At 39.1% G+C, this 26,116-nt stretch overlaps 1 protein-coding gene across 3 annotated transcripts; it reads left to right on the plus strand.

Moving 5' to 3' along the window:
- Positions 1-1,734: 1,734 nt before the first annotated feature.
- Positions 1,735-24,647, plus strand: rgs14b (regulator of G protein signaling 14b). Of its 3 annotated transcripts, XM_007548313.2 has the most exons (20): positions 1,735-1,824; positions 2,138-2,237; positions 6,259-6,280; positions 6,405-6,556; positions 6,668-6,760; positions 9,358-9,501; positions 9,593-9,766; positions 9,848-9,929; positions 10,017-10,117; positions 10,276-10,494; positions 10,742-10,815; positions 11,137-11,263; positions 12,676-12,757; positions 13,322-13,371; positions 13,984-14,080; positions 14,820-16,643; positions 23,858-23,949; positions 24,032-24,109; positions 24,196-24,249; positions 24,378-24,647. In XM_007548313.2, exons 4-16 carry the CDS (start codon positions 6,413-6,415, stop codon positions 15,116-15,118), a joined length of 1,686 nt encoding a protein of 561 aa, XP_007548375.1. In that variant the 5' UTR covers positions 1,735-1,824; positions 2,138-2,237; positions 6,259-6,280; positions 6,405-6,412; the 3' UTR covers positions 15,119-16,643; positions 23,858-23,949; positions 24,032-24,109; positions 24,196-24,249; positions 24,378-24,647. The 3 variants fall into 3 exon arrangements, with proteins under 3 accessions (XP_007548375.1, XP_007548373.1, XP_007548374.1); XM_007548311.2 differs by lacking the exon at positions 1,735-1,824 and having other exon boundaries at positions 1,869-2,237; XM_007548312.2 differs by lacking the exons at positions 1,735-1,824; positions 2,138-2,237 and adding an exon at positions 2,820-2,968.
- The last annotated feature ends 1,469 nt before the right edge of the window (positions 24,648-26,116 follow it).

Here is a 26,116-nt window from a genome sequence, read left to right on the forward strand (position 1 = left end):
TTCTATGCAAAGGCCTATTCCCTTGAACACATAGCATACAAAGAGACTCACATCAAGGATACTCCTACTTAGAAATACATGCATTAACAAAAGATAACTTAATTTTAAGTACACACACTCAATAAAGACATACTTGGTCTTCACAGTCAGACATCTATTTATAGAGCGGCCACTAGAGAGTGCTGTAGATCATCTTTTGTTTCCTTGTTACTTCTTTGAGTGGATGGGATTCTGGAGCTCTTTTAACGATGCACAGTAGAGACAGACACAGCTTCAAAAGAGTGGAAATGAAGCAAAAATTCACTGAAATGCAATTTAAGCACCAGATTGTTTTAAAGAAACAACACACGGAGAAGGTGACCACGCAGAAACTAACAGACATGTCTTTGTGTGTTTTAATTTGCATGCGAGTCACATCTCCACACTTTGGTCCATGTGATGAAAATCATGTTGAATACATGCTGCACTCTGCTGCCATTTCCTCTTTAGTTTATGTGCTCTGACATTTTAAAATGAAAGCAAAAATCTAATCCAGTGACAACTCATGTCAGACACCAGCACGATCCATGTCTTTTCACCAGCAACAAGCCCACAACATAAGGAAGCACAGAAAAGAGGGAACCTGCTTTTTACGAAAGTGTGATGCTTTACTTTTTTCTACATCTAAGCTGGTTAAAAAGAAACTTTTCTATGTCAGATTTCATAATCATCTTCCATACTGCAACGGGGAAAAATGAGTCGCTGAAACAATGAGTGGGGTTGAGGAATAACTACATCAGGAGCTGCTGTCAGTCTTTATGGAGTGAATCGAGACAGCACAGGCCTCTACAAGCTTTGAAATAGCTTTCTGTTAATTACAATCATTTTAGCTGCTTATGAGGGACCTTTAATCCTGCTCATTTCACTCATTACAATGATCTAAGTGCCCCATTTGGGAGTTGGTTCTGACACACAGCATAGGGAACAGGTTGGCTGCTAGGACCTTTCTTACCATGCATGTTGTTTTGGGGTTTATTGCGTAAGCATTTTATTTTGTGTCACTGAGAATCTTTGAGTGTAATTGTGTTGTGTCCAGTTATATTTTGAAGTTTCATTCCAGTTCTTTCCTTATTTGTTTCCTCATATTTGCATGATCCCAAACGAGTCACAGATGTAAAATAAACCCCGCAATTTGTGTTAATTTTATTCTTTGAAGCATTATCTGCTTCATTATAATGAGCTTTCTGCCTGGATCAGTCCAAAAGTCCTCTATAGCCAATCTTTTTTAGTTTGAAGACATTTCTTTCTTTTGCCTTAAAGACATTATAAAATGTGTAATTTTAATTATTTAGACAACGTTTTGTTTACATTTGGTAACACAGAGGCCCACATCTGTTGCTGAGATCCAGTTGGAAAGAAATCAATTGAAATGTCCTCCGAACTGGAATTTCCCACTGGGAAAGCAACTCTGACTAATCCCAGTTACAGCTTGCAAGACCGACTTTGCATTTCAACATGGCCGCTCCTCATATCAAAATTAAAAAACCTGTGGGGCAAATGTATTTATTTTACAAGACACACATGTAAGAGTTTATCTAAACTCAAAGTTACTCGCACCACCCACAAGTCTAAACAGAATAAGTTAAAAGTGGTGTTTGTTTATGGAAATTAAATCTCAAAATTATGTTTCCATGATATTCCAAAGATACTGCCACATCTACGAGCGTCGCCATGTTGAAATACGTACTTTTCTATCTCCGTTACGCTGTTACGTCTGGTGTGACGCTAAACCCAACTCCGAGTTCTGACTCTCGGGGTAACTGGATCGCAGCTCATTGTGTGCAGGTATTCATTTTCCAGGTTTCAGTTTTAAGAACAGATATTTCTGAAATAATAAGCATAATTGAAAATAAGTTTATCTCCTGGTGCCACATATTTACAGCAACGACTCCAATGTTGTGGAAAGAAAAATAAATAAACTGTTCTCTGAGTGCGAGACTAAATTGTCCGCCATTAATTAATACTAGCCAGTGACACCTGCGTAGTTTTGTTGCGCACTTGAGAATAGGTGTTGTCCCGAGGAGGTGCTGGATGTTGTCATCTTTGTGGTTTCGTTAAAGATTTTCCTCTTCCTCTCTCCAAAAATGGTGGCTCTCAGTGGATTTTTTCACAAGTTTTCCCGCCTGGCAAAAAGCGTTTCTCTGAAGCAACACGAGAAATTGCACATCTTATCCCGTTGCAACAGAGAGGGGAGAAAGGTGAGTTAATTACAGGTGTCCCTATATGTTTTGATTAATTTGCCTCATCTTTATTTGTACTCATTAACTTTTCTTACATGAGCTTAGCTTTATTAAAAGAACCCAGAAAGCAGGTGAAATTTGACTGCTTATTTATGAAGCTTGTCATAAAAAATGTCTTGGTTTTATTAATCTGAAACGAATTTGATATTTAGATAAAAAATATACCTGGATAATATAAACTACATATTTTTTTTATTTTAACTGGGATCGTTTGCTTGTATACAGTTGTTTGCATTTACATTGTATGCAGACTTTTTTAAGTGACATATTTCGCAAAAACACACAACAGCCTTGTGGGAAACTGTGACATACGTCAAAACTAAAACTCGACTGCATGCATCTCAAAGTGCACAGCAGCTGAGCTGCATTAAAAGCATAGTGAGTCTGCTTATGAGCCCACATCACAGAGTTTCTCAAGATGTAGGTTGAGAACAGTTTGATCATAGTAACCATACTTCCTCTTCTGTGGCTTGTTGCTATGGCGAGACTTCCCTTCAAGGCAGGAAGTGACAGGAAGACCCAAGTGATGTCTGAGTGTTTGTTATGAAGAGGACTCATCAAGTTTGGGTGGAGCACTTCGCTTTATCCCTTTGACGGAGAGGACAGAGGTTTTTGGTGTTTTTTAATCTGTTATCCAGGCCATAATGGCGAAGAACTGCAATTCTTTAGGGATTCCTCTTGCCCACATGGTAAGCGTGTACCACTGTTTTTAGGTTTAAACAGGTTTCTGTGGATTTTATCTGCGTCGTGGATTTTTTTGCGCTTTGCACCCATTAATCTGTAGGTTTCATCGTTTTAAGTGCTAACCTTCATTTTAATACTTCCTGATACCAATGTCAGTCGACATTTAGCGGGTTGATGAACAGTTGTCCCATGTTGGCTTGTGTTGCCTGACTTCCCTTCCATGCAAAGCCAGTGCCAATAAGGCTGTGTGGCTACAGTTGGTCGCCGCTGAAGACAGGCCGGTCTTTATGAGCCAGAAGCATAAAGCGAGTCATGCATGTGGTCCAATCTGTCCTGTGTAGGCTGAGTTGGCTTGAATTCACTCTCCATTTCCTGAAATGGCTCCGCTCTTGAATAAGTGTCTTTTTGTAGATGCCCTCGAATGTCTTGAATGTTTATCACATATTACCGCTTTGCATTAAATGTAAGAATTTCTATTTCTAATTTTGCAACTCCCTTCTATCTTTGCATTCCTGTTTCTGCTTGAGTTCAGAAAACACAATGTGTGCAAACCAGATAATGTCACTTTATTCGATTTAATTTATTGACGTTTGTTTGACTTTTCTTCTTGACTTCCTTCTGCCATGACTGGTGGCTTTTCAGATCAGACGGACAAAAAAAGGACAAAAATTTTAATGGGGAAGTCAATGAGGAGTGAAGTTGCAGCAAAAGTCAGCACGTTACTGTTGAAAAATGCTCTTAGAAGCAATTGAATAGGTCAGACACATTGTGATTAGTTCTATTGGTAGTTTGATCTGACACAAAAAGTGATTTAGATCACATCTTGCATGCAATATGTCCTGTTAAATCCATTGGATTGAAACTGGTTTCAACCCTTCTGCTTTTTTGTAGCCTTTTACAAGAGACTTAATTTAGACTAATATAAGAAGCTGCTTTTTGTTTTATTGAAATAAACAACTGAAGATACAAAATGCACAATGCTGTAATTTAAGGAATTCCTCCCACACCTAGCTTAATCTTTTACTATCAGAATAATGATTGATAATTATTCAAATTAAACACAGCCGTGTTCAGCCAGCTTCATTCATCATGAACTAAGGATGCTAAACCATAGTTACATTATGGTTAAAATTGTCTTTTTAAGGAAAAAAATTTGCAGTGGTCATTTTATGTGACCACTGTGAAGTGAAACATTTACAACAGTTCAGTTGCTCAACACAAATGGTGAATTGGCTAATCACATGGCAACAACTCGGTGCATTTAATCAACCAAACATGGTGATTTAATGAAATTCAGAGCAAGGGATTTAGGCTCACAGTGGCACAGTTGGTAGCATTGTTGTGTTGCAGCAAGACGGCCCTACGTTCGAGTCCCACCCTGGGGTCTTTCTGCATCTCTCCAGGTACTCCGGCTTGCTCCCACAGTCCAAAAGCATGACTGTGGTCTCTCTGAATTCTCCGTAGCCCTGAATGTGTGTGTGCATGGTTGCTTGACTCTGTGTTGCCCTTCAATGGACTGGCGACCTGTCTATGGTGTGCCTCGCTTCTCGCCTGTGGGCTGCTGGAGATGGGGACCAGCATGTCTCGTGATCCCGCAAGGATGAGCCTGTTGGTTAATGGATGGATTTAGGTGACGATGAATTTCTAGAATTTTATAAACTGCTCATCTATGGGGATTTTTCACACACAGACTGGTCAGAAAAAGGAGAAAATGTCTACTGAATGGTAATTATTTTTTGGATGAGAAGGATATTGGGAGTTGTAGCTCACATAACCCTTCGTTACAATCAAAGTGTATTGAATACCAGCTCTGAACATACAAACCTTGGAACAGATGGTGTACAGTAGCAGACACTCCTGGGAGCTAAGGACGGATAACTCAGGCTGCAACATACACAAGCTCATCAAAACTAAAGAATAGTATATTGAAAAACATTCAGCAAGGCTCTGTTTTAGCTGAAACATTCAGATGATGGGGTCAGAGTTTTGAATGTTTTGGGACGAATGTCACTGATGCTAATACCACAGCATTAGCATCATGCTGCTGGGGAGCTACATCCCTTCATTACCACAGTGTACGTATCTTAAAATGAAATGCAAAATGACACAAAAATTATCTCAAACTGGTGTGGAATCTCCAGGATTTGCATGATACTATAATTTCAAGATTAAGCAAATTCTCAGAGGAGTAATTGGAAAACTATTCACCACCATGACATCTCATCTGAGAGTCGTGGTGAATTGTTTTCTTGAAGAATTGAGGCACTTTTAAATGTCTGAAAGGGGTCTAATCTGTAACTACCGAGGTGTTTTAAAAAAGTGGCTGCTTGGTGTAAATCTAAGCCTAAAAATTAAAGTGAATGGAAGATATAAAAAAACGAAAGCAAATGTTAAAATAATGCAACCAGAACATCTTTTCTTGAGATTGTGCAGTTTGAGCTTTTTAGCTTTGACTACTAGCAAACAATGATGGGGAACTGAGAGTGAGATATAATCTATGGTAATTATATCAGTGTATTTATAAACTAGAACATTAACCTTTATAGTCGGTGGGGAAGTTTTTTTAGAATTATTTTTATTTTGTTAGAGTGATATCCTGTACAGACGAGTAGACACGGCTACAATCACACCTCTGAGTAATTTTAATTTACCAACCTGTACATGTGTAGATTGTGGGAGGAAACAGAGCCCCCACATTAGGAAACCCAGGCAGGAAAACATAAATGCCTCTCACAAATCCCCCTCATCTTTTTTATTTTTTAAAAATAGAAATACAATTTTATAAAATTTAAAAGTAATTTCTTAGCCAAATCTTTGTTTTCTTCATTCTAGAGTTTCACAAAACTCTTGTCTGTCAGCTACTGTGGGAGAACTTTTGCAAGATATGATTTTTTTGTGTGCTCTGAAAGCTGAATGAGAGCTGTTGTCATCAGTGTTGCAACCACTTCCTGTGAAAACTGTCCTGGCTGATTGCGCTACACTGACAGAACATGCAGAAAAAACATGCAGCTGTTGTTCACATTTCCTTTTGTAAATGTGTCTATTGTATGTGGTTGAATGCACTTTATAGGTGTTGCAGAAATGTTGATTTTTGTCTAAGCTTTCTCCTATGATTAGACAATAAGTATAATATTAATTGGAGCCACATTTTTTTAAAGGCTCATTTCAGAAATTGTTTTTGAACAGATTGTAAGTCTAAGAAAGGATCAGCAAAATTGACTTGCAGTAAAATATTCTTTCCTACATTTTGTTTGCTTTATAACGCCTCCTGACTTACTTCTCTATTTGTTCCCAGAGTCAGGCAGTGTCAGATGGAGGTAAGCATGCACATGACCATCCTTTTACATATCTCGACATGTTTGAGCATGAAAAGATCTGATTAAGTTTCAAGCTCCCGCTTTTTGTTTAGCTCTCATAAAGTAGGTGTGATTGTGTTTTTAGAGCTGAACATGACTGCGCGGGGCTGCGGAGGCAGCAGCTCCAGCCTTCCAGGGACCCCAGGAGGGGACGTCAACTCCGCCAACAGTGTCCTGAGCTGGGCCGTCTCTTTTGAGAAGCTGTTGGAAGACCCCCATGGGGTCAGTTACTTTACGGTGAGACGGACTATTGGGATAGTAACGCTTTGGCTATTCACTGGTGTTTTTTGAAGGTATTCTTGCTAAGCTAGGCGTGTTTGTTCATGTTTCTTTCTCGCTTCTCTGCAGGCCTTTCTGAAGTCCGAAGTGAGTGCAGAGAACATTTTATTCTGGCAAGAATGTGAAAAGTTCAGGAAGATTCCAGCCACATCTTTGGATCGGGTATGGTGCCACTCTTTAGCCTCTGAATGTATTTGAGTCATTTCTTTTAGTGTGTACTTCTCTGTTTTCTAATATGTATATTTTATATTCACTTTAACAAGCCAGGCAGACAGCTTTGGAAAATAACACACATAATGCTAAGTATAGTATTTCAATGTAGGAAAAGAATTGTTCAGGTGGATTAATCGGATAAAAAAACAAAACAAAAACAAAAAAACTCAAGGAGAAATGCATTTAATGAACTGGTAAGTAAAATCACAAGTTATTGCTTTTGTGGAAGCTTAAGTCTCTTAGTAAAACACAGCTTATTTATAGAAGCCTCTGGTTTCACCTTTAAAGTTTTGGTGGTTCATTTTAAAATTAACAGGAAATGGCCTTCGGCTGTTGCACTGCCTTGCAAAAGTTGTTATAACCCTTAAGCATTTTTGCTGACCTTGTCAATTGACAATCGCAAACTTCTGATTTTTATTCAGTTTTTGTGGGTTTGGCTGTTTTCAAGTAATATATAATTACTGCTGTGGGAAAAAAAATGATTGGGTTAACAAAATATATATACAAAAAAAAACAAAATTGTGTATTTGTTGTTTTCAGTCCCCCTAAGTAAATACTTTACACCAGTGGTCCCCAAACTACGGCCACATTTGATCCGGCCCTCTGAACAATACCAGAGAACATTTTGATTTTTTTTTTCATATACTGTATTTTCCGGACTATAAGCCACTACTTTTTTCCTAAGCTTTGAACCTTGCGGCTTATAGTCCAGTGCGGCTTATATGAAGATTTTTCTTGAACCAACAGGGGGCTCTTTAGCAGGAAGTGAATCATTGGAAGTCAAAATTGGAAATAAAAGAAGAGAGCGCCCATTAAAATGGAATTAGGTTTTAATAAGGAATTGAAATTTGAGAATGTTGTTGATCAGTTAAATAGCATTGAGGGGGAAAATAAGATTTTTGTTTTTTTTAATAAGAAGAAAGCACCCATTTTTATTTAGCACATGCTAGTAGCAGACACGAAGGATCAGCACTTTCACTGTTACAGTTACTGTTCGGAAACTACCATCATCAGTTCCGTTAAATCTAAACTTGGCAACTTTTTCTTTTTCAACCATAATAAATGTAATATTCAATTGACCTGTTATGACTCAAATTTTGGGTGTCCGCCCCCCTCTGCTGTTGCTGCATCTTTGTGGAAAACCTGGAGCGACAGAGATATCTGCGGCTTATATGTGTATGTTTACTGGTTTTTTAAAAAAAACTTTGGGGGTGCAGCTTATAGTCCAGAAAATACAGTATTTATTTCATAAATAGTGTTATTTCCTGGATTTTTTTCCGGGAAAAAACCAAAAAAAGGTAATTGAATGGGGTTTCCGGAAAAAAAAAAAATTTTAAAATTGGGCAACCCCGCAAAACGCAAAACTTTTCCGGTAAAAAACGAACCCCGCACCCCACCAGAGAAGGGAAAAATTATGTGGCCCTCACAGGAAAACGTTTGGGGACCCCTGCTTTACATGATCACGTTTCACTTTGCTTACAGCTACATGCCTTTAAAGTATGTCTTTATCAACCTTTTACATCCAGAGAGCAATCTAATCAATGGTCTAAACAATGGTCATGATTTGTCAAATATAGCAAAGATGGATGGTAAGCATCTTTTTTAGAAACTTGCTACATCATTTAGGTCAGGAATGCACAAGTCCTGTTCTCTAGATCTACAATCCTGCAATTTTTAGCTGCATCTCTTCTCCAACTCACCTGAATCAAATGTCAAATAGAGGCCTGGTAGTGTGCCATTCATTTGATTCATGGAGAAGTGATGCATTGCAAAGTGGTAGTCCTCGAGGACTGGACTCAGACACAGGTGTACACATGGCTATATGCTAAGGGTTGATGTCCTGCTGGAAGTTGAACCTCCACCAGTCCTTCATTTAGCTCCGCCCACCTCCTCATCCACCCTTGTCAGTTTCTATGCCACTGTTAAAGAAAAACATCCCCATAGTGGCATGACCAGAGGATGAGACCAAAATTGAGCTTTTCATCTCATTTGTCCATCCAACCTTCCTCAGCATGTTTACTGTGTCCTACATAGAGCTTGTGAGAAACGACAAACAGACCTTATCATGAGTTTTTCTGCAATTTATATTCTTAATACTTCTCCGCAACGTCTCCCTGAACTGGTGTGTGCCCTAACATTCATAACACATGAACAAGCCTCTGAGGCCGTCACAGGACACCTCTGTTTATGCACAGGTTACATTATGTACAGCTGCACTGTATACTTACTACTAATTGCTTCTGAAGGCAACTGGTTAGACTGGAAGATCCTTTAGGATATTAAAGTGAAGTAAGCATTCTGCAAATGCACGTCATGCTTGTTTTCAGATTTTTATTTGTGAAAACTTTGAGAATGACATTTTCTTTGCAGTTGATTAAGCTTTACTGTTTCTCTGCCAGGTAAAACCACTGAAAATGTTTTGGTTCTACTGTATTTTACAAAGTAGAAAACATTTATTTCCATATTCAACAGCTTAAATACATTAAGTGACAAATGATGTGTGTCTAATCTCCATTGATTCATTGTGGCATACCTGTTCTTTTTAGTTGAAAGCAGCAGCTCGCTCCATCTACGACACCTACCTGTCTGACTGCGCTCCCTACAGTGTGAACATCGATGACACTGCCAAGACAGAGGAGAAGGATCTGGAGCAACCCACTCCCGACATGTTTAGCAAAGCTCAGGCTCAGGTTAGCAGAACGTTTACGCTCCCATGTAATCACTGGTACATGTACTTATTGCTTAACTCTGAGTCCAGCTCTACTGCTTCTCTTGCATCAGATTTTTAAATTGATGAAGATGGACAGCTACCGGCGCTTTGTGCGCTCTCCTCTCTATCAGCGATGCACCTTGGCAAGTGTAGAAGGTAAATTTCTACCTCAGCTCTCGACGGAGCCCGTCCGCATGGGGTCATGGGACGACATGGCCAACAAGAGCCCCTCGAGTGACAAGAAGGTGAATAGCATAAAGGACAAGGCAATGGAAGCCCATTATTCCTTTTAATCCTTGATTTATCTCTTTAAATCTGTCAAACAGAACAGGAAGTCCGACTCTAATAGTCTACCAAGTGGTAAAAGTGTCTCAGAGAAACAGCGACAGAAAAGAGGATCCTGGGGAGGTAGTAGTGGTCATATGTCAAATAATTTTTCTTTCTCTTGTTTTTTTATTCTGTATTTTGAGTTTTTGTCTTTGTCTTGACTCATAGATGCATCAAACGGCCAAGGCTCAGGTCCTCTGAAGCAGTCAAATATGTCGATCAAATCAACCAGCAGTGTGGAGCTTGGCTCCCTCTGCAGACAGATGGAGGTCAGTACATTTGTGACAAGCATTCTGGGAATGTTGCAGATCATATAAATGATTAATTACATAAGATTGTGGTTAAACGCACACAATAATAAAATGTAGACCAGAAGCTGGGACATCCGTCTAAATATTCTCTTTCTGCTCTCCCATCTGTTGCGTAGAACGGCTGGCCGGGTCCCACCTCCCGTGATCAGGCTGCTGGCATCGTGAGCCGTATGGGGATGGAGGGGGGCTACTGCTGTGTCTACCTGCCCGACGGCAGCGCCTCCCTGGCCCCTACACGTAATGGGCAGCCCATCAAGGACATGCTGGCCAGCCTGTGTGAGAAAAGGGGCTTCCCATTAAAAGATGTCATGATTTACCTTCATGGCAAGGACAAGGTGAGAGCTTCTCCTCTGTGTGCTGCAGCACTTGCTGTTTCAGATAAAGATAACAGCTGCAGTGCCAGCCTTTAACCATGTTTGGTAACATGTGAGACGATTAACCTCTTCCTGTTCCAACATCCTCTGTCTCATCTCGGCCTTTCGTTTCCGAAACCTTTTGTTGAAACTAATGTTGTTGTTAAAAGACAAAAAAAAATCACTGGTGTTTCTTCCTGTCTCATGCTGTTCTCTCTCTCTTTGGCAGCCCTTGTCGCTGGACCAGGACTGCTCCGTGCTGAGAGATCAACAGGTCTCTCTTGAGCTCAGGGTGACGTTTGCGTGAGTCATCTTAGTCACTTCCTTTTTGTTCTTTTTTTTGTCTGCCATTTTAGTCACCATTAGCAGACTTTCACACCCACTATGCCACCACACAGCATGTCACATCTCACCATATTTGGGGGAAATCCTGATGTTGGGACACATCATCTGCCTTCTAGTTAAGATTTCTTCAAACGCATGACCAAATTAGGTCAAATTTCCGTTTCTTGTGAAGAGGTCATTAGGTGTTGACTTTCATGCTGATAGGTCAATGCTGACCTATCAGCATTGTTTTCAGTAGGATTTGTGTGGGCTATTATTGAAAATGCAATCATGTCACAGGTTGGAGAATGCCTTTACTGGTAAAACAGTGGGAATCATGGCGAAGTCCAGTAAAACACTGCAGGACGCCCTTTGTTCAGTGATGCAGAAACATAATCTAAAGCCGCAAGAGACGGTGGTAACCATGGTAAGTGGTTATGTCTGACACCTTAATATATATATATATAAAGCAGTCTTTTACTTAGGAGCGGTTACTTGTGCTTAACAATCTCAATTAATTTGTTTTTTTTTTTTTATCTTTAAATGTGTTAAAAACTTCAACATGAATAGATACCTGCTATAATTAGCAGTACACACTTCCCCCTGCAGTTGTCAGAACATAATTTACACTTATGCCAATTAAACTTGCAGTTTTACTTTTGTTGAGTCATAACTGCCATTGAAATATAAGCAGTGCTTTGCAATACACCACAATATTTGGTACTTAAAATTTCATGCTCTGCAAAGTATGAAGATGTGATAAATTGCCCTTAGTGGCCACATTGGGTGTGCAGTAATAGTGGTGAAAATGCAAAAACTTATTGAGAGGTAGGAACATTGTATATATGAAAAGACAAAGAAAAAAGCCTGGAAAATTTGGATTAATTGTAATAAATATTGTCATCTCAATTTTGAGAAACGGTATCACAGTTTTTCTGGCTCTGTCAAATGCATTTGTTTAGTCTGCTCTTTCAGTATTGTCCAGCTTGAAGTTGGAAGCTTACGTATACATAATAAACTTAAATGTCAAAAGAACATTTACAATAATGTATTTCTTTAAAACAGTTTTTTTGGTGACAAATAGTTCAACATATTTCATGCCTCTTACTTCAGATCTCAAGAGTTTTTTTTTTTTTGATAAGATGCAAAGAGACATTCTTGTAACGACTGTCCCTTCATTGAGATGTTTTTTTCAAATTCGCCGTTTCTCAACTCGCTTCACTCTGACCTGAGCCTGAGCAAACTCCGGCCTCCGATTTAACTATAAGAATGTGAAAGAGCCTGAAATAAAAACGGAGCTAAGAAATACGCCCATGAAATACACGAAGTAGCTTTACAAAATAAGTGTCACTAAATAAAAGACCATTATGAAATGAGTAAATAAGAAAATGAAACAAATAACTGAATAAGTCTTGAATGAAATTATATTTTTTAAATATATTCTAGTTTTAATTCATAATAATGTTTTATACTGTTTATTTTATAAATTATTTATTTAGAATTGTAACTAATTTATAAGTAGTTCATTTTTATAAGTCCGTATTTCTGCGTTTCCAAATATTTTTACTTATTTTTTCGTCTGGTGTAATATTCAGATTTTAAATGTGGCATCTTCAGCCATTTAGTTAGGATGATTAAAGTCATATCTTTAACCACCCTAACTAAAAAAAAAGTCAAGGTTTCAAAATGTAATTATCTTCTATTTAGTGAATTGAGTTACTGCAATGACTCCACCTTTCATTGATATTCTAATTTACTATCACTGCATATGTTGAGGTTGCTAGTACTGACTGTCGGACTCAGTTCAACAGGCTCTTTCTTTTTTTCTGTCTGTTTCAGGTTGGAAGTGACGTGCCTGTGAACCTGAACTGCTCTGTGTATAAACTAGCCAATAAGACGCTGAGGTTGGAAAAGGCAAAAGGTAAACATGCTGGGCTTTACTTTTAGAAAACCCAATCATTTTGCTTCAAAATGGACTGTTTACAATAATTTAAACAGTAGACTTCTCAGCTTCCTGAAAAACAGTGAAGAAAACAAGCCTGTGTAGTCGAGGAACCTTATTTCAAAGTGATAATTAAACGCTGCTCTCCATACGCTATTGGTAACACACATCATGTTATGCTCTTTCCTCTAACTTGTGATACTTTATTTTTCTTTTATTTCTCTGGTGTTTTTTATGCCTCTCACTCTTTTAACATAGTAGAGTAACTTACTGTCCTGGTTTCTCTAAATTCCTTTCTACATGTCCCTTTCTCTTTACGCTGACTACTTGCTGAGATTTTTCTCTGCTCTTTTCTATGGGTTTGATGTGTCGCAGTGAATTTGGTTTGTTTAACGCCGTGTCATTTTCAGTTTTCTCATCTCATTTTCCAACATCACATCAGAGCCGCGGTCTGTGCTTCAGCTCCTTTCCCTGCGTTCAGGGAGAGCAAAGAGATTTTACGTCGAAGTGGTGTTACAAATTTTTATCTTTCTTTGAAAATAGGTAAAGATCAGGCCATTATTTCCAGAGGAGGGAGTTCTCCTAATGCACAGGTGAGACTGACATTAATGTAATTATTACCATTTTATCAGAGCTTTAATGCATTTGTAAATTGGAAGACTAAATCACTTTTTGTCCTCCACTGCAGATTATTACTTTGTTGTGGGTGAAAGGTCTGATTAGTTTTAGGAACCATGGCTGCTGATTGATGGAGCAAATTATTTGTTTCCGCCACAATTATTGAACATCCCAGTAAATATGGGTCAAGCTGTCTCTAAGCAACACAAACTGTTGTTTGGGGACCCACAATGCTGTTCAGCAGTTCCCTAACAGCGAGCTTTAAAATAATAAATAAAAAACAATCTCTTATCTTCTTCCTCATTGTTAATTAAAACTAGACAAGATCCCAGGTCCATCTGTCCACTGGACACAAAGCCGTTGTTGTTTGAATAATATTTAGCTAGACTGTAAAGCTGTTTTCTTGGAACCACATCCTTAATTGTAAAGCTCGGTCACATCTTGTTCAGATGTTCATTTGTTGTTTTTATTTTTTTTAAATTACACCTAGAGCGATGTAAATGTGATGCTCGTGTATTCTTCTTGGATATAAATTTTTCTTTAAGTGAAAAGTGCATCTTGTCTCTGGGATCTGCTTTTGTCCTCAGCCAGGAGCAGGGAGTGGAGGCCTGGAGCCTCAATTGTCGACTCAGACCGACAGAGTCAGGACGCAGCACAGACCCAGTAAGAACCGCGACATGGACGGTAAGGCACATCACCAGTGTCTGGTGTAGCTGGGTATCACACCACATGCTGTTAGACGATTTCACACCTGGATCACTGGAGCTCATTTATAGACAAGTTCATGTTATGCTAGTGATTTTTACTGTCTTTATTAAATCAAAGTCAGGTCAAGATGAGATCCAGTGAAAAGAAACCGTGACGGTGGATTACAGAAGTTTTAATTCTCATTACAGCTAAAAACATTGATCGACATGAAGTAGAGCATGAGGGCAAATTATGTTTTGTCAAAATCTAGTGCAACTAGAAATAAGAAAGGTGTGGTGTGCAGTACATCCCATCTTTTTTCTGGAATCAATGATTCCTGCTGGTTTTTCTACCAGTTTTTTACTGTATGGATGAGGTGATGAGTAGCAACAAAAGATAAAAAATCTCTTGTCATGAAAGTTGGTAATGTTGCATCTCAAAACTGTTGCAGCTGTAATTAAAGCGGCCATTTTAGAAAGCAAGTACAATTTAGCACACTTTGGAATTTTATTTGTAAAACATTTTTGAATTAATTTTACCCCCTGACCCCCAAGTCAAAATCTTGAACTATGTTCTGTTTGTCCATCGCCTAAGCTATAAATAGAATACTTTTGCAGAGTGCTTTGCCACTTACATCACTTACATCTTGCCAAATGATGATTCTGATGCACATTTCTCAACACTGATTCTGGAAAATAACCTGCAAAATTAACATGATTGTCTTGATTTGCCTCAGGATTTCTGGACATGCTGACCAGAGCTCAGTGCTGCAGAGTAGATGACCAGCGAGGCCTTCTGACCAAAGAACAGCTAGAGATCCCTTCATTCCTGCAGCTTTCTTCAGACCAGGGACAGAATACAGACGATTCCAGTGCAACCAGCTCTTCCACTACCGACTCCAAACCAGAGTCAGGGGACAACTCGGATGCTCCAGATCCAGCTCCAGTTCCAGATCCAGCTCCAGCCAATAAATCTGAGGAAAGTTCTGCTGCTCCTAAATCTGAATCTAAAGACTTGAGGGAAACAACAGTTTGATGCAGAATTGCGTGGAAAGACAAAGTCTTAAAACCCAATTGAATATCTAACAGAAATGTGATCTGATTTATGTAAACAGATGGTTGTTGGTCCAGATGCACTTTCTTTAACGAATAAGCTCACACTCGGCAGTATTTTCTTTGGCCTCAGCCTTTCATCAAATGGGTTTTCGAAGGCAAGTCTAGATGGATGGGTGAAAACATTATGGCAAGCATTTGTGTAATTTTTAAAACACTACAGATCTTCATTGGAGAATGTTTGCTACGAATCTATTCTGCACCCATACACGCATAAAACGTTTAACCTTGAAATTGCACCCTGAAACATGTTGCTGTACAGATTAATTCACCTTTGAACCTGCAGTCGTGTTTTAACGTTGACTCTAAAGCATGAGTGTATATCTGCAGAGGAAGCATGGACTGTTCTGAGTAGCCCATTGAAACGTGCCTTGCATGTCTGTGTCTTATGATTTCTAAATATTTTATGAAGATGAGCTTTTATTACTTGAAATATGTGTTTTCTGGTGTGCGCACTTGTTTATTTGTGATCTGTGTTGTTTTTTTTTTTGCATGGTTTGTTGTGAAGGCACTTTGTGAAGCGCTGGTCATGCCTCGTTCCCTGCCAACCTCTGATTGCATTTTGGGATTATTAGTGTTGTTAGGGTGACAGACTCAGTGTTATGTTACCTAGCAAAAACTTTTAACCGACTCTGTTAATTTGTTTGCTATGAAAGGCGTTTTATTTTTCAATAAATCCGAGGTCTGTTTCTGCCTGAAAGAAATGGTTCGTGATTTTGGTTTAAATTATACATTCAGTGTGCTGTAAGACGACTCGAGCTCAGTGGAGTGACTGGATGAGTCATGCTCAACAATACATGTGAATACCTGCAAACTCTTTTTATACATCCATTTTTTTTTTTTGGTTTATCCTGATAAAGGAAAACTTCCTCGTTCATGTAACGTCAGTGATGACGATCTTTGCAGAGTTACGATTGGACCCTTGGAGAGGTTTGTAGCCAATGAACTGCTTTATATTTCCCAAGACTTGTTGCTGGATGGAGGTTTGCCATTTTTCTGTGATGGGCAGGCATTATGCGAGTTACAAAACCTACTGAATGACTCATGGATGATCTCATCCCCCTGGATGACGTCAGCAGTGTATATATTTCATAGTATGTGGCAGCACGTGGTTTTGGAATGCATCCCATCTATCATGCTTGTTTAGACCGTTGCATGCAATTGTTATGGTCGTAATTAAGCTGGAGAGAATGAACGGCACCACATTAGTGTGCAAAGTGTTCAGACACAGTGGCACACCTGGCGTTTGCGTGTTTGTGTGTTTGCACGTCTAGTCGTGCGTGAGTGCTGCGTCGGTGGAGCTATGAATGGGCAGAGTGGGGTGTTCTCTCTCTCTCTCTCTCACACACACACACACCGTCACAGCTCTGGGATGAGGAGTGCCATCTACTCCACTGCATGTCTGCTGTGCTGCTGAGAGGAAAGAAGACAAAGGGGGAGAGAAGGAGGTGAGCGTTTTGAGTTTTCCCCCAGAATGATTGTTTTTACTTATTACTTTCTAACAGGATTTCTAGAGGTTGCTTTTGCAGAGTGTATGTGTGTTTGTCCTTGTCACTACCATCTCTCGTCCTTCTTGCCTGTCTGTCACACAGCACATAACTGAGCTTGATGAAATGCATTTATCCTATCTGATGAACCTCATCATGGTTTGTCATTTCTCTTTTTTTTTGTAGTTGTTGTTCTGTTGTTCACGACTTCATTGGGATGGAGTTTATTGCTTGGTTTATTTGATTGAATTTGAAACTCTTAATACTTAAAAGTATTAATGATGGATGAAGAAGGGCTTTCAATGAAGAGAAATCTGTTCTGCACTTAGTGACGGATCCCCGACTGATTAAAATCATTTCACATTCTTTTTAGCAGTTCTCGGGTGAAAGTCACGTGGCCCAGATGTTAGTGGGACAGGGAGCAGCTGTGCTTGGCGACTGACTAAATTCATCCTGTTGGGGTGCGAGGTCAGGGTGCTGAGTGCTCACCTGAACGTGGGAAAACAAATTTCTGGTTACGATCGGTTTCTGTCTTCTCACAGTGTTGTCAGAATTACTGGCCGCCTTCTGACCTTGAAGCTCGATCATCTCTGTGTGCTGTAAGGTAGTGATGTCAGACTGAGGTTGGGAGCTCTTTGTCTTGACAGTTTCCTCTAAAGCAAATTTTTTATTAATAAAATGAACTCTGGCTGGTTGGGTATGAAGAAGTCTGGATGTTGGGACACTCTTTATTCAAAGGCGCCATGAGAAAAATGATTTAAGGGAAAGTTACACCATGCCGCCAGGAGCTATAATATAGAGTTTTATGACTACAGGAAGCTAATCGCTCATTTTAAGCTCAACCACTTCCTTCGTATTTTAATTCTTGGCCGGGGAGTTAATTCCTGCTGACCTCACTCTTTTAAAAAAAAAAAAAAACAGGGCAATATCTCTGGAACAGCTTAGGTTTTCATTTAAATTTGATCCTACGAGTATTTTATTAAGAGTCTTAAAGCTTCTACTTTGTTTTTAGTTTTATCTTCCTCAAACCGTCTCTGAAGAAGTGGTGTTGGTAGGAGGAAGTGTTTAACCAGAAGGACTGCTGTCTTCTAACATTTGGTGCCACTAAAGAAATGCTCACTCTCTGAACATCTACAAATTTTACCTGTCAAGAGCATAAACTATTGGGATTTCATGTAATGAATCAACCCTGTGCAGAATTTTGAAGCGGGAGGAAAAGGACATACGGGCTCGGCTTAAAAACGTTTTACCTTTTAATTCTTCTCAGAGATATTTCGTGCTCAGATTGAAATGATTTATTTTTTCTGAACACACATTTTGTCAATCTAAACCCTTCCACCACTCCATCCCCACCAACAGTATCTCTGCTCAAGAGCATCCCCACAGCATGACGCCGCCACCACCATCTTTCACTGTGTGTGCAGTAGTTTTTCCAACACAAAGTTTTGAATGTTTCAGTCTTGCCTAACCAGGGCGCCTTGTTTGTCCGCTGCTCCCTTTGTTGCTGCACGTTTTGCCATTTTCCAAAAATATCCTGTTAACACATTCTCTCACCCTGAAATGCTCCTGTTTGCTTCTCTAATTAACACTTTCCTTGAACGCCTTGTCAGTAAAGGTCGACGGTAATGACCTGGATGGCATTTTTGCCACACTCTTTTCATTTTATGATGGATTGAACAGTAATCCACAAGCTGTGGAAAATAAACCTTTGAGGCCACCATAGAATAGCAATTAGCATAGCATCCTTAAAAGAATAATAATGGCGATTTAAAAAAAGAAAAAGGTCTTCTTCTGTTTTATTTTCTAAGGAAAATAAAACAGAAGGGTGCAAAGGTAAATCAGTATATACAAAAACAGGAGAAAAAAAAAGGATACAGCCCCAATCTGCTTAAAAGCCAGTCTGGATAAATGAGTCTTTAGCTGCTTCTTCACAGGCAGAAAGATGAATGCAATTCATTCCACGAGCTTGGAGCCACCGCTCTACAAGATTTATCTCCTCTTGTCTCCAAATATGTGTGTGTAACCACTAAGATCCTCTTCCCAGAACATTTGAGACTGAGAGGAGGTGTGGAGCTCTAAAAAGCAAGAGATATTGGCTATAGATTCACTCTAAAAGTGAGAACTAAGATTATAAAATAAGTCCTAAAATATCATGATGACCAAAGTGAGAAGAGTAAAATAGGAGTCTCTCTCGTTTTGTTAGTGAAAAGCCTTGCAGCTTCATTCTGCAGTCACTGGAGACGGTTACGACTTTTCAGTCACTTAAAGAGGTTGTCGCAACAATTAAGACACAGTCAGAAAGAGGCGTTGACGATCATCTTCAGCTTTTGACAGCAGAAGTCAAATTTTGGAAACATTTCTTGACTGAGAAAAACGGTTTCCGATTAATTCTCAGAAAAGATGCTCCAAGGACAAAGGTAGCATGAAGCTTTCTGGGTTTGTCTTGGACAATAGAGTGCGATACATCAAAGTGATGTTTGATTTCAGATATTTGGCTCTTAGAGGCCATAGCGTTTCCATATCCTCACAGTTCATCTGCAGCTTCTGTGTAAAAGTTGTACAGCATTTTTTATCAAAGGGTAAGCTGTAAATATTCCATCCAGCCATTGTCTGCACTCGCTTGTCCTTGTAGGGTCTCCTTCATCAGGCAGGAGCCAGGGTACATGCGAGAGCAACAGAAATGCATCCATCCCTCCACACACACACACACACACACACACACCAATTAAGCTAAAGGATGCGACTGGAGAGTGGACTCCATGCAGAAAGACCTCAGACTGGGATTCAAACTCCTTACCTTGTTGCTGCAAAGCACCATTGCTCCCATTTGCGCCTTTGTGTTGCCACTTTAAATATTCAGTTGGTTTAAAATATATGATACATGAAACTTGTGGTAGAGATGGTGGATTAGATGACTTGTGAAGGGGATTTTTTTAGAGCAATCAAAATAAATGGGGTTAATTGAAATAAATTGTTTTCAGACTATTTGCAACAACAAATCTTCAAAAACAGTGTAATTCTTTCCACTTCAAAATTATGCTCTGATTTTTGTTGTCACATAAAAGTCTATTGATGTAAATAACAGCTGTAAGAAGTGTCTATAATGCAACATTATTAGATGTCTACTTACTTTTGCAGACCATTGCTTGAATTTTTATCCATTCCTAAGCTAATGGCGACTATTAAATGTTTGCACTTTGCTCAAAAGCTTTCATCAGTGACATGTTTCTCAATATGTTTCTGTACTACTTTGAAAACGAGAACTTTCCTTCCCTCAGTCCAACCTCTGTGTATGTTTGCTTTGCATACAGTGGAGAATTTCTTTATGGAGACAAACGGAAAGTGAAACAAGCCAACAAATCGTTTTTATTTAGGTCATCTCCCTGAGTGAGCTGGCCAGAGACGGCACTTAGGACTTACTGAATGCCTGCCCTTCCATCAAGGCTGAAGTTATTCTCCTCTGCCTCCTTCAAAGCCCCGTAATGCACATTTAGAGGAAGTGTGCAGAGCTCAGCTGCTGGTTTCTTACCCCTGGGTGTGCTAACTGAAGCCTGTGTGTGGGGGGGGAAAAAAAAAATAGTCAGAGCACTCCACTGAGTCACTTGTGTTGGCATGTTTTAGATAGCAGGCAGGTCCAATCCGTGTATATTCCACTTCATAATGCCTTTGTGTTGGAGAGTTCCCTGCAGCATCGAATGCTAACCGGCTGTGACCACTGACGTCAGTCGTCACAGTGGGTGAAGGGACTCCTGTCGATCGGTCGCCATTCATTTTTTATAAGCTCCTGAACAGAGCAGCAGGGTGATGGTTGGGTTTTAGTCAAATCCTTTCCCTTTTTATTCCGATAATGTTCTTCTGAGGTCTCACTTAAAGAGTTGCATCTATTCCATAAAACTTTATGCACCTAATAAATGACAGATTTACTGTTAAGTGCTCTAAGTGCGAGCACAAATTGTGCTCATTTCTCATAAAACTTAATAGTTCACCTTGATGGAAAAAGGCATTATTTGTACTTTTATAGGAATGCTAAAATGTTAGCTTTTTTTTTTCCCCCAACCAAAGCAGCTTTGCAGAGAACCTGAGCTCAGAAGCTATTCTTAATCTGCTAATATTGGTCCTACGTTGAAATGAAAAGCTGTAGAAATACAGACCTACTGGAAGTTTTTTTACTTTGACAGTTTCCTTATCTGTCAGACGGATCTAGATGCTGTAGACGTCGGCAATAAACCACATCTTCAAGTGTGAACTCTGACCTGCCAATAACATTTCACCCATGCGTTTTAGATGGACCTTGCGGGCACTGACGGAGAGAACAGAGACTGTCGGTCTGTTTTGTTTTTTTTGAAGTAAAGAAACCGTCTCTCACACCGTGACCTAAACCCCAAGGTGTTTAGTCCCTTGGCAGCAGGGCTCCTGACGCCAGCTGTGCCTCTGGCTGTGACTGTTGCTTTGTATTCACTGTAGACTTCGGCTTTTCTGGGACTCATTGTTTGTGCTGCATTGGTGTGCATGAGTGAATGTTCTCCCCTCCCCCCCCCCCCCTTTAGAAAACCTTTCCTCCTTTCAAATGTCTCCAAAGCAAATAAAATCATTATAATCTGCATCTCAAGAATTTCTATTCCCTATTTGCATAATGTCTTGCATAATGATTTCAGGTTTTTAATGAGGTAATTAAACTAAATGTGAGCATTATTTTAAACTTTCTTTTACAGACACAATTGGAAAGTTGAATGCGTGATTAATCCATTCATTATATTCTGTCCTCTGTAACTTTGGAACAAATTACGGTGCTTGGTATTCTGCCTTTAAGTTGCTGCAGCCGCTGCTCAGATTGTTTCAGTTCAGTGTGTTGAATCTTAAATGTTCCCCTTCAAAAACCTTTTAATCTCAACAGTTCAAAAATCCAGCTGTCAAGGTGCAATGTTCAGATAGTTTGTTAGCGTTTGTGAGCTCACAGGAAAACATAAAAGTAGTAATGTCTTTTTATCTGAACGTATTAAATAAGATTGCCATTTAGCTAAAAGTAAAACAAAGTATTTTTGTGGGGTTTTTTTTGGGTCCCATAATAATACAAATCTATTAAAATTAAGTTATAAGCTGTGAATTATTACAGAAACTTATTACAGTTGTTAAAACCCCTGAACATTTTTTTGTTAAAAAAAAAAATCTCAGCAATTAAATTTAATCGCTGTAAATGAAATTTACAGCAATTAAAATTTTAAATCTAGTTCATATTTAATTGCTGTAGTAAAGGCACAAACTGAAACATTTAGAAAAATACAAACTTTAACCTTTATGAGACTAAGATTGATTTTTTTTTTTATGCACATCTGCCATAAAACAGAAGATCATTAAAAGCAATAGAGGAAAATCTTCAGACTAAGGGAAAAAAATCACAAGTGTTTGCAATTCATGCTGCTGGGTAGAAAACTGGTTCTGAGTACAACTTCAGAATGCAAAAATAAGTTAAGCAACACATTTATTATTACATGCTTTTCACTGAGAAATTTGTCACAAATCACTGTAGCTATAAATAAAAGCAAAAGTACCATAACGGTAAAAAAAAGAGAAGATAACGTAGCACACAATAATAAAAGAACCAAAAACCCAAATGGGTCTTAAAAGATCCAAATCAATAAGATTCCCAAGAAAAAAATCTTACTGAACAAGACAGTTTGAAACTTTTTAAAAGAGTAAACTAAATGTGGTCAGATGTTTCCATTACCTTGGTACCTGTAAGCAAAAACTTAGAGGTTTTGCTCCACCTGGTCGTCCTTCTGTCATGTTTTTTGGAAAAACCAACTCATTTTGAGCCTCTGGGCAAAACCAACGAGCAGCAGTGTCTTTGCTGAGAAAACAATATGGGGCCTGGATGTCTAGTTCTTTGTCTCTTATGTTGATGAAATAGTTTGAAAAAGTTGAAGAAAGAGGAGCAAGAGACAAAAGAGCATATTGGACAATTCACTGAAAACATTTAAACTCAAACAGGTTTTTAGTAAAGTGATCAAACATCCATAGCAGTAATAAAAGTGTCAGAGAAATGTCCTAGTTAGCGAGCCGCCCCGAGGCTTTTGATGATTACTTAAAAAAAAAAAAAGTGTTCAGACATGCTGGAGACGAGTTTTTCCAGTGAGCTGGGCGGGAAAGTTGTTCAATGTGATGAGGAAGCTTTGTGAAATGTTGAAAGAGACGATCGTCTCCACAACCACAAACCTCCCCTTCCATCCAGTTTTTATTAAAAAAAAAAAATGTTTTTGCTTAACATATCTTTCACTCGGATGCTTCAAATAAATGTTTGATTTTTCTGTGTCAGATTTTGCTCCTGCAAAACAAATTTATTTAGAGTTTTTTTTTTTCCTTTTACACATCTTAACTTGAGTCCAGTAGTTGTGGAGAGCCCTGGAAATGATGCATCATGTCATCTGAGTGTAAAAGTTTAAATGATACGATTTATGCATCTGTGAGGTTTCCGTGTGAACGAGTTGGACCTGAATCGTCGAGGTCGGCGTTCCCTGCTGAAGCATCAAGAGGAACTGCAGCGTCTGCATGTTGTTTACTGTTCCTCTGCAGAATGTTAAAACCAGGGCAGAATTCATTGTCCTGAAAAAAAGGCTGGATTAGTATATAAAATGTATGAATTTAATTATTGGCTGTAATCAGGATGGTGATTGTGCTCTCTCAAGATGAAGATTCCCATGCACATTAAACGCAGCATTTGGGTTAGACTTTAAATTTATACCTGTGTTTTCAAATGCTGCTGTTTGTAAATCTGTAGACATTTCACATATTATAAGCTACAAGCATCACTCAGAACACATAAAAGAATGTCTTTTTAAATTGAAAACCTATTTCAATGAGTAATATAAAGTGTGCATTAATTTTGCTTACAAAAAATGAAGTGAAAGTAAGAATATAGGCAAAATCTGTTCGCTTCCCATCGTGACTGTGAGCATTAAAAACCGGAAATAATTCATTTGGTAACTCTTCAGTGATTAAAATGAGGGTGGCAGTGAAAAACTGAGTCAGAAAGACCATCTAGTGGCAAGAACCTGCAACTACACACTCAGAATCTTGCTTATAGATTGTTTGATTGAGCATTTAATCACTTCTTACAGTACAGCAAATAAAATCAAATAAATAGATAAATAAAAAATGTTTGTTTTTTTTTCTTTCAGCATTACAAGAAGACTTTTCAAAAGCACAAGGCCACTCTTTAGCACTGAGCTGGAACAATCTCCACTCAGCCATGGAGCAGAAGACAAATGAGGTATGTAAAAATAAAAAATAAAAGACTCTTACAGCATTTTGTTATGCAGACCTGGTCTTAACCAGATCCTTCCTCTGTATAGTGTCCCACCTCTACCTCTCCGCAGAAGCACATGAAGAACAGGTCTAAATCCACAGAGGAGATGCAGCAGTCCAGGAAGGTGAGCAGCAGCTGGACACGTTAACGTTTGGTCTCTGGTTAGAGCTGATCTTACTTTTTTAAATTTTTTTAAATCTTCTTTAACAGGCATTTTCCTCACAAAAGTCACTGCCAGGCAGGCCTGATCTGGAGAAAGTGAAGGTAGGTTTTGTTTTCCTGTGTGGTATTTGTTCACTTGCTCTTTTCTACCATTACAGTGTCTTAATTACCACTGCAGTGGTAATTAACATTTATTCTGATACGTCGGTAATTCTCTGCTGGTTTTGCAGGAGCGTCCCGATGGCTCCGACACGCCTTCGTCCTCCACAGAAGAGCTGAAGTGACAAACAGCGTCAACATCGAGCCACAAAGTTGCGCATATAAAATGTGTCAACAAAGAAAGTGCTGAACATTTATGATCATAGGTGGCTAGAATCTACTCAAGCTGTGAATTTCATGCTGACTCCACCTTATCGAAAGTCCACATCTGATGAAGCTGTGTCATTGTGCTGTGACTGATATATACATGTGTGTAGTAAAAGTAAAGCGATGTTGTTGGATGAATGCTTTTTCTTTCTGTTTTTATTCACTGCGACAGCTGAGTCTTGCAGGGTACAAATACATTTGAATTTAACGATTCGGGGACTTAATTCGGGGATCTATGATAAAACTCTTGGTGCAGTATTACGGGAGCTGGGCAAGAACAGTGAACTTTTTGTGTGTAAATAAAAGTGATCTTCCATCAGCTGGAAAATCTGCAAATACGATGAAGGGAAGGTCATACATGGGACAAGAAAAACACGGAAGAAGGAATTCTCAACAGGTGAGTCCAAAGCTGAACTTTTTCGAAAGCAAAATTCCTTGTGTGTCGGAAAACCAACACCATGAAAGCGCCATCCGCACATGAAACATGGAGATGTCGGCATCATGCTGTGGGAATTCTTTGATTCAAAACAACTGATTATGAGAAGGTGGTTCTCCTCCCAGCAGTACAGCAACTCCAAACATGAAGCCAGAACTACAATGGACTAAACTGGAATGGCCCAGTCAAAGCCCAGGCTATTGAAAATCTATGACAAGATAGAACTTTATCACCTGTTCTTGTTCCAACCTATTATTTAAATTGAAATTATATGATTTCTGAAGACAAATAATTATGCTGGGTTTTTATTTAAGGGCATCAAAGAAGAGGGGCTCGATGCAGGACTTTTAAGATTTTTATTTGTTGAAACATTGTATAGATGGAAGATGATAAACTTTAAGAATACTTAAAAAAATTACAATAAATCTAGCTTATTTTGCAATGCAGATGTCAACAGTTTAGAGCAAAACTTTTCCAGAGTGTTGCTTCTGACTAATGGGTCTCATTTGTTATTAAACTTGAGTTATTTTTCAGGATGAAAAAGAAGAGAAGCACTTGAGCAATCTGTTTAGCTTCCTCAATCCACAATGAATTATTAGCCAAAGCAATGCCATGTCCTGTTATGCTGCAAAGTATCCCACACGGCAAATCACTCCTCTGCAGACAAAAAAAAAAAAAAAAAAAAAAGGCTGTGCGCTTTGCTAAAGCTTTATCTGGCCTTCTTAAGAGCGAGCTTAGAGCTGGACTGATGGCCGACCGACAGGTGTGTGCAGAATGGCAGGATGAAGACGCTGTCGCTTCGGTTTGTTTATCCCCGGGATGACAGGTGGCAGCATCCTCTCAACGACTTCTGCATTTGGAGAGGGGATTAACTGCAGTATGGAGGGCTTTCTAACCAAAGGGCCTCAGAGCTGTTGCACAGCTTTAGCCAGGCGTGTGGCTTTAGAAGTGACTGCGTGTGAGTGGATATCCGTGTTTCACTCTTTCTCGGCCTGCAGTGTTACCAGATCTGAAGGATTTCACCCCTGTAGTCAACAAATGGCTGAGAAACGCCAACAACAGAGCTTGTCTCATGTGTCTCTTTCCTTTTTTTTTGTGTCCCTGCTCTCATCATCATTTGGCAAGTGAAAGCGTTGCTGAGGGTGTTGTTGAGTTCTGCTCCACTGG

Source organism: Poecilia formosa, unplaced genomic scaffold (assembly GCF_000485575.1).
Source record: "Poecilia formosa unplaced genomic scaffold, Poecilia_formosa-5.1.2 Scaffold26, whole genome shotgun sequence".
NCBI lineage: Eukaryota > Metazoa > Chordata > Actinopteri > Cyprinodontiformes > Poeciliidae > Poecilia > Poecilia formosa.